The sequence below is a fragment of the Convolutriloba macropyga genome, chromosome 4 (genome assembly GCF_964194025.1).
Source record: "Convolutriloba macropyga chromosome 4, txConMacr16.3, whole genome shotgun sequence".
NCBI classification, from domain to species: domain Eukaryota; kingdom Metazoa; phylum Xenacoelomorpha; order Acoela; family Convolutidae; genus Convolutriloba; species Convolutriloba macropyga.
This window is the reverse complement of record NC_134471.1, coordinates 12,069,922-12,079,370: the sequence shown is the minus strand read 5'-3', so window position 1 is coordinate 12,079,370 and position 9,449 is coordinate 12,069,922. Positions and strand designations below refer to the sequence as shown.

The 9,449-nt window shown below is 32.7% G+C and overlaps 1 protein-coding gene across 1 annotated transcript in view; it reads left to right on the top strand.

Moving 5' to 3' along the window:
- The window catches only part of LOC142338256 (uncharacterized), a 51,160-nt gene that overhangs the window by 16,260 nt on the left and 25,451 nt on the right, over window positions 1-9,449 (top strand). The window contains exon 3 of the mRNA XM_075387927.1: window positions 2,303-2,471. Coding sequence (XP_075244042.1) covers window positions 2,303-2,471 — 169 coding nt within the window. The remainder of the gene's footprint in view (window positions 1-2,302; window positions 2,472-9,449) is intronic.

The following is a 9,449-nucleotide window of genomic DNA, read 5'->3' as shown; positions in this document are numbered from 1 at the left end:
CATTACCAGAATCTACATTTGCAGGCTTTCAGCTGCAAATCGTTAGTTTTTGTTTTTTTATGTCTACTCTGTCTCCTCCTCCTCATTTGTTCAAAATATTGGACATTCTATCATCTTCGTAACCGACTCGGTACAAATGCTTATAAACAGACTTTCATTAATTTTTTTCAGCTTTGTCTGCAACAATTAATGTTTTAAGTTTTATGTAAAGTAGAAACATTAGAAAATTTATCAGACAGTAAAACAACTGAACGAATTATAGTTTCAATTGTTTTTTATTAAAGTAGCTTCTTACGATTAAAAACAAACATATACAAAAAATTTAACAACTTTTTTCTTAAATTGAAGTTTGATTTCAAATCGGAAGAACCAACTTAATTTCTTAATTATTTACAATTTGATCAGTTTTTAAACAGTCCATTTGAATTTTTGTTTTTTTTTATTGTATTATAGGTACAGAAAAAGCAGGCGACGGTTAACGAAAGTCTGTTTAGAGGTTTTTGAGACCACGTTGACTCAATGATATTAGAACCTCTGAAACTTTTATTCATTCACTAATCCTTAACCAATCTGCTGTCTTCAAACTTTTGCTAACCGAGACAAGGTTCTGATCATTTTAAATTAGAATTCTCTAGGCGCACCTCAATTACAAAGTTTTGTATTATGGAAGTCCAAAAAATTTATTTTTATCACTTTTTCTGATTTTAATTTGTATTTAATTCATAGATGATCAAAATTGATCTTTCTTTGTGTCCTGCTAAGCAAGCAAAAACGCAAAAAAATTAACAATAAGCTAATACAATTGTTTTTATACAACTAGTGTTAACAAAAAAAGGTCAAATTTCTAATACAATTTTTCGGAAACAACTAGTCTAATAGTTTAAAGTTTATCAACTAAAGTATAAAACTTTTAATCAAATTTCAGTTTTTCAACAAAATCCTACTTGACTTGTGATTAGTGGGACGATATTACGGGGCAGCAAAGAATTCAACCAATGAGGAAACAAATTTACAAAACCCCTTACTTTTTTGAAAAGAAATAATCTCAAAGTAAAAGATCAATATCTATCAACTGAACACAAAAGTTCACTACATCCTCATTGAAAAAGCTGGTCGACTTTGCTGAACTATCAATGGGGACTCTAAGTTATGCGACCACAAAAAATTAATGAGAGCAAACGAAAAACAATCAAATAGTGTGGAGTTATATGATCCTTAAAGTAGCAACTACAAACTCTAAAGTAAATTCTTTAATGCTTAGAGAACCAATATGACATGCCTTAGGGTGAACAAACTTTTTCATTAGAAAAAGAAACAAACTTGACAGAAAACAAAATTTTTTTTGAAACCGACACGAGGTTTAAAAGCCAATTAAACAATCAAATCACCTTTTACAGATCCGAGCCCTCAGAAACTCAAAAGATTCTAAAAGAAATAGATTCAGTGTTACGAACTATGCAAAATAGCAACTGAAAAAGTCGAAAGCGATTGCGAAATTAGAAAGCCAACAAAAATGTCATTAGCTAGATCAAGTGATTACACAAGAAAATCAAAAAAGGACAAAAAGTACTACTAAATTCTAGATTATTGTATTAACTCAAAGTGTTCATAAAAATAAAAATCATCGGCTCCCCATTTTTGGATATAATCAATTGCGATTATGCTCTATTAAAAAAAATGAATATCTTGTAGAGGCAATCAGGAAGCGGCGATGAGAACAAAAAAGAAAATGAAGTGTAAAATAAGTTCAAACACCAAATTCGTTCTCTATTATGGCAGCAATCTGAAAAAATATGTAAATTGATTTTATTGATACTCTTTTGTTGGGTTAAGTAATCTCAGTTTACTTAGACCGCTAATCCGGTTTGATTTTTCATTGACCATAGAAAGAAAATAATTGTTAATAGATCACAAAAAAAACCACATCTTGGACTGTAGAAGAACCAGTAATAGCTTCACTATCGGTTTGCAGCTACTCAGGAGTTAATCAATTTACAAACTTCAGTTTTCGTCGAACAAAATGTGACGAGATGCGGTCTCACGAAATGCTCTGACTAAGATGCACAATCATTCGCAACAGCTCATTAAATTTTTTTATATCAACAAGAAAATTTTTGTTCCATTTATGGAAATGCATCACCTTAATTTATTAGAAAGATGCATAACTTGTTTGAAAAAAAGGAATAAAAAATGGCTGCTTCTTAATTATCCTAAACAGGTAACTGATATTTTCTGTTCCTGATCAGGTAAGCACTAAACGAACTCTTTTTTCGCCATCACGTTTTTGTAACGGATTTTTCAGACCGACCTTTCCATTGTACTGAACTGGGCAATCGGGAAAGGTCTTCCTAACGACACCGAAGCTGGATTTTGGACAGCGTGGAAGCGAGAAATTGCAGCACCTTTGAGTTTAAATGGAACCCTCAGCCCCAAAAATGAAGAAATCCGAAAAGATCGGAAATTTTTTGGCAGTAAGTTGAAGATTATATAAATAGCTCAAAAATGTTTAGTAGCCAATTGTGATTATGTTTGAATAATATATATTGAATTTGAATAATACTCGCTGACAGATCTTAATTAGATGTCTTAATTAAATTGTGTATAATCCGGCCTCAGCACAGTGTTGCACAATGAAATAATATTTAGCTCATATTACGAACATATGCAAATTCCTCATTGTGCTGTTGATTAAAACTTGGGATTTTTTGGTCGAAAAATACCTCTAAATATCTTAGAAAGAATTAGTTTCGTTTCTGAATAGTTGTAAATAAGCAACGTGGACAAATAACAAGATCAGACCGATCTTCTTTTTCAATTTGCCCAATAAAATCTTGCAGGTTTTAACATATCTGGATTCTCGCCAACAATCTTGCCAACAATCTTGTCATGATAATTCAATTTTCGATTCCCTTGAGATTTAATCTAAATCCACAGACTGTCATTTTTCATTGAACTATCATCCGATTGTTTTTAACAGCATCATAAGAGGATTGGAATGCACACGGAGCGCGATAACGGGGCTCGCAAGATTCCGTATACGTCCCAGTTTGAGGCGCAATCCGGAAGTGACCTCAGATCAGATCATCCCCGGACCAAATTGACCTCTGATCATACTATTGTGCGCCCAACAAAGTCCCAGACCCTGTAATTTTGGTCTGGAAGCACACCGTGTGCGTTGCATTTGTGTCTCATCAGAAGCCATTCTCGTCTGGCACCTCAACCTGGGGTAGACGTAGAAACAAAAAAATTGATACAACTGCATTGGCAAAAGGAAAAAGACATGGAGACTTAAACATATTTAATTGAGGGTCCTTAAAAATCACATACCAATCACTATTTAAGCAAAATATTGTAGTTTGAGCGTCGCTATATTGCGGTACTTTTGGTCTTTGCAACGCAGAAGAGGAATTTTGAATGACTCGAAATGATTAATGCAGAAGTGTTTTTCAATATGTCGAGAGGGATATATCTTCTGTTTTCACGACCCGATCAGAGGTTATGCTTTTCGGTTTTGGCAAATCGAAGAAGCGCGTATTGGAGAGGTATCTTTTTAACGAGCTCTTCTGGAGTGAATTTAGAGCCGGAAAAAAACGTGTGAAAAATTTGAAGTGGTTTGATCTTTGTGGAAATTTTGTGGAAAATAGAGTGCTTTTAGTTCACATCACTTTTCCAAAGAGAGCGAGAAATTAAGGTGTGAACCAATTTTTTGTAAACGAGGAACAATTTTAGTTCATGTGAGTCTTTTATAATCTGTTTCAATATAAATAATTTTTTTACTTAAGTGGCTGAAGTATCAATATTAAGCCTGTTTTCTTGCTGTTTTGGACTTTTTGTTACTATGGATGAGTTTTTTGCTGATTTGGAGGTTTTTCAACTAATTTGCTGACACATAGGCTATTTAAGCACTTTTTGTCCATTGTTCTGATTTGTTGTTTTAATTGAAGAGACTCCTATCGATCGACTGGATCTTTTTTAAAAAGTGACTACAGTTGTGGAACAGATGTGTTCGCTCGCAGAAATGACATAAAGTCACGAAACTTGCAAATTTTTTTTACAATATTAGTTTAGAGAAAATTGTTATTAGAGTTCCACTTTTTTAAATAAGTAGCTAATTGACTAATTGCAGTTTTTAGGTACTGTCTGGGGTTACTTGTCTTGGTAGTAGGAGTTGGTCCTTTGAAAGAAAGTTTCGTGGCTGAGACGACGCTTTTCATTTTGTCTAATTTTTTTTTTTGAAAAGTGAGGAAGCGAAGTTAGCAGATATTCAGGGTTGAAGAAAATTGAGCGCGTTGTTTATGTCTTCATTCAATACAGAACAAGAAATTGCGGGTTTGAAAAAATTACGGTAAGCGCTCAAATTATTTTGATCCACTGTTCTTTGACTTTGAACTTTTTTGTAGTGTCTGAAAAGTTACTTACGATTAAATTAATATTGTACAGGTTTATGGCGTTGATTAATGGCGCCAAGAGAAAAATTGATTGAAGGCAATAAAACTTTAGGACCATTTCTTAAACTCATACTACGCACGTGTTACCCTCGATAGGAGTGCCTTTCTGCTGTTGAACGGCCCTTTACAGGATTTGAAAGCTAACAAAATTGGCCATTTACAATTTTCATCATTGAAAAAGTATGAGTTTTTGGATCAAAATCAGTACCCATATGTCTCCAATGAAAGTAATGCTAACGGAATTTTTGTCCCTGAACAGAAAGTAAAGCAAACGTTATCATGTGCTTTGTATAAGCACGGTAGGGGAGCAATAATTGTATAACTTTCGTACATCGGTTTGATTTCAACAACTTTTACTCCAGCGCTACGTGTTCCAGGAGGCCTTAACGTGGCTAAGCGGTCAAAAATGGGAAATTTTTAAAATATCTCACAATCTTCTGTATAAGAACTTTTCCATAAAGTATTAACAATTAGTTCGTTTTTCATAGAAAAATTTCAGAAAAGGCGATATTTAACAGGAAATCAATGACTTTTACCCATTTAATCAGTAAAAAACATGATTGACTCGCTACACCGAAACTAAGATAATTTTTTTGCGTCATTTAGGTATGGTCTTGCTTTGCTTATTACTTCCACTTGTTTTTCATGACATTTGAGCTCTATTTCTTATTCAATGTGACTGGAGTCACTGAAATGACTTAGTTCAATAGAGAAAAATGCTATAAAACATTATGTAACTAAATTTGGAAATAAATTGAAGCTCTTTGGACCTTTGTAGTGCTTAATGACCTAGGCTCATTAATTGTGTACAGAACGACCAATTAAAACGATTATTTATAAGTTTTTTTACACGAGTAACCTTTTTTACACGGCTCCAAAAACCAGTTCAGAGCAAAAAATTTTGGAACAAAGTTTCTGAATTTTAACGGTAACTGAACTGAACGGTGAATTTCAACGGTAACTGTAAAAACGGTAACTGAACATATGTCCCAGAACAGATCTTATGCCGAGAGTTATAATTTGCTATTTAAATGAGCTCTGTAGTGGGACACTATTTGTTTGCCTATTGGACATCAAAAAAGTGGCAATTTTAAAAATCTCGCACCATTGTTTAGATGGGAACTTTTCTGAAAAGTATGCGCGGTTAGTGCGTTGCTCATAAAAGTATTCAGAAAGAGCAATTTTTTGACAGGAAATCAATGCCTTTTAGCAGTTTAATAAGAAAATAAACGTCATTTTATCGCTACGCAAAACGTAAAAAATAATTTCTGTGTCAGTTAATCGTATGTTCCTGCTTTGCTTATTGATTCTGTTTGTTCTGTTGGTTTTTCATGACACTTGAGCCCATTTTTTTTCAATGTGATTGGAGTGAGTGAAATGACTTAGTTCAGGAGAGAAAAAAATTTTTCAAGACATTATATAACTAAAACTGGAAACCATTTGAGGCTTTTTTGAACCTTTGTAGTGCTTAGCGACCAATGCACAAAAATATTACAGAAGGAACCATTTAAATAATTTTTCATTTTTTTATACGAGTAACTCAAATACATTATCCAAGTGAAAGTTGATGTGAAAATTACTATTTAGGCTCGAAAAATTGATTTACGGCAAAACATTTTGGAAAAAGATTTTGAATGTTAACTACATGCTTCCATCAGCGGGAGTGCCGTTATGCTATACAACGGCTTTTTAAAGGATTGGAAGGCTGACAAAAGTTACCATTTATAATATTCACCTTGAAAAAATAAAGTGTGTAAACTTAATGTAAACGTAATGTAAACGTAATGTAAACTTTCTGTGTCAGTTAATCGTATGTTCCTGCTCTGCTTATTGATTCTGTTTGTTCTGTTTGTTTTTCATGACATTTGAGCCCAAATTTTTCAATGTAATTGGAGTGAGTGAAATGAATTATTTCAGGAGAGAGAAAAACTTTTCAAGGCCTTATATAACTAAAGCTGGAAAACTTTTTGAAACTTTGTAGTGCTTACCAACCTATGCACAATAATTTTGTGCAGAAAGAACCATTAGAACGATTTTTTATACGAGTAACTAAAATACCTTATCGAAGGTGAGGTTGACGTGAAAAGTACTGTTTAGGCTCGAAAAATTAATTTACGATGAAACATTTTGGAAAAAGATTTTGAATTTAACTACATGCTTCCATCAGCAGGAGTGCCGTTGTGCTAAACAACGACTTTTTAAAGGATTGGAAGGCTAACAAATGTTACCAGTAGTAATAGAGTGAGTGATAGTCCCCGGGGGGGTGGGGACCCCCTGTATTAAGATTGGTTATAGCGGCTTTGACCGCTTAGGGAACCCCTCCATGTATTAAGATAGGGAATAGAATCTCCATGTATTAAGATAGGGTATAGGGTGCATGTATTAAGATTAGGAATAGAATCTCCATGTATTAAGATTAGGAATAGAATCTCCATGTATTAAGATTAGGAATAGAAACTCCATGTATTAAGATTAGGAATAGAATCTCAATATATTAAGATTAGGAATAGAATATCCATATATTAAGATTGTGTATAGCCGCCATGTATTAAGATTAGTTATAGCGGTCGACATGTATTAAGATTAGTTATAGCGGTCGACATTTATTAAGATTAGTTATAGCGGTCGACATGTTTTAAGATTAGTTATAGCGGTCGACATGTATTAAGATTAGTTATAGCGGTCGACATGTATTAAGATTAGTTATAGCGGTCAACATGTGTTAAGATTAGTTGTAGCGGTTGACATGTATTAAGATTAGTTATAGCGGTCGACATGTTTTAAGATTATTTATATCCGCTGACATATATTAAGATTAGGGGTATTTTTTGAAAAATGGTTGAGATTTTTGTACATTTTTACGCCGTTTTTTCAATAATCTCTAAATACTCTCTTCTGATTGGTTAAAAATAACAGCTTTTTTAAAAATCAATTGTGTTGAAACAGGGCATAAACAGAAACAGATTACACATTTAGCGAAAAAACAATATAAAAACAAATAAAAGTGGTCAACAATTTAAAAGTTGACTAGTACTATACATTTTTCGTCAGAGTGAGCACTTTGCTATGTGGTGCAGTTTTTAGCATTAAAATACAATAAAAAGCTCAAAATTACGCACAAAAGATGTCAAACAGCATAAAGTCTGCTAAATCGAAGCAAACTTTACAAAAAATTTGCTGAATTTTTGCAGAATTCTTGTTAATTTTTGCCTCCTTTTTGCTTTTCAAGCTAGGTTTTGATCAAATACCTAATTCTGACTGGTTGAAAATACCAGTTTTAAAAATCAAATGAGTTGAAACAGGGCATAACCAGACACAGATGACACATTTAGCGAAAAAACAATATAAAAACAAAAAAAAGTGGTCAACAATTTAAAAGTTGACTAGTACTATACAACTTTCGTCAGAGTGAGCAGTTTGCTATGTGGTGCAGTTGTTAGCATTAAAATACAATAAAAAGCTCAAAATTACGCACAAAAGTTGTCAAACAGCATAAAGTCTGCTAAATTGAATCAAACTTTACAAAAAATTTGCTGAATTTTTGCAGAATTCTTGTTAATTTTTGCCTCCTTTTTGCTTTTCAAGCTAGGTTTTGACCAAAAACCTAATTCTGACTAGTTGAAAATACCAGTTTTAAAAATCAAATGAGTTGAAACAGGGCATAACCAGACACAGATGACACATTTAGCGAAAAAACAATATAAAAACAAATAAAAGTGGTCAACAATTTAAAAGTTGACTAGTACTATACAACTTTCGTCAGAGTGAGCAGTTTGCTATGTGGTGCAGTTTTTAGCATTAAAATACAATAAAAAGCTCAAAATTACGCACAAAAGATGTCAAACAGCATAAAATCTGCTAAATCGAATCAAACTTTACGAAAGTTTTACTGAAAACTGAAGTCAAAAATTCACAATTTAACCTAGATGTTTTAAGATGATGTATAGGCGACATTAAATAGCAAGATGGCGCAGTGGTAATCACACAATTTCTTGTCAACTAGTACAAAATGCGTTGATTGGAAACAAATTTTGTGAAGAAATGTGACTCTCCACGAGAATTTCTCAAGACAGGCAATGAAAGCAAAGGACTTTGCGCGCCTAGTTCAACCATTCGTCTACGTGACACAGATGACCTGCAAAATTTAACAGAAGAAGTACACAACTCATACAGTAAACGTTGCATATGGCATAAAATTTGTCTGTTCGTCGCATAATATCTGTAAAAATTATACTCTGTTTTCCAAAATATCTCTGGAAAGTCAAAAAAGCAATAGGAGCTTGCCTACCAAATTCAACAAATTTTTCTTAAGATTAGACTGTCAACACAAAGTTAGAAGAACATTGCTAAATTTTTTCATGCTAAATAACAAGGTCTGGTAGTATTTTGGATATAGAGCAATGATATTGATAATTTTTTGTTTGTTTGCTACCGTGTTTAATCTGTTATAGAGATGAAAAATTTTGGGGATAACCAAATTTTTATCGATTGATTACCAACGCAGGAACAAAAACCTAATGTCATTTTACAAAAAATTTTTTTAAGTAGAACGATTTTACCTATCAAGAAGAACAATCTTCCAATAGACACTGTTTTCCAGCTAAAATCGAGTAAAATTGTTGAAAATTTGCTTTTTTTGTTCAAGCTAGTCTAACAACCAAATCATTGAAATGAAATGTACGTACTTATGTCAAACCGTTAAAATAAATCAGGAAAAAAATATTCCTACAAAGGAGGATTTCGAATCATTTAAATTATCTTTAGCAGAATCCTAACATTTTTTCTGATGTAATTTTTCTCTCATTGATTGCTGCCAATAGTGTTACTGAAGCTATTGTTTAACATTAATTTACACTAAAATTTCTTAAAGTCACTTGTTTTCAATATTAGGTGGCAAAAAACTTAGAGCAGAAAATTTACAAAATCAGTTAACAAGATAAATTAGGAATAAAAAATAACAATAATTTTACTTTACAAATGCAACCAATCGGCTATATGAAA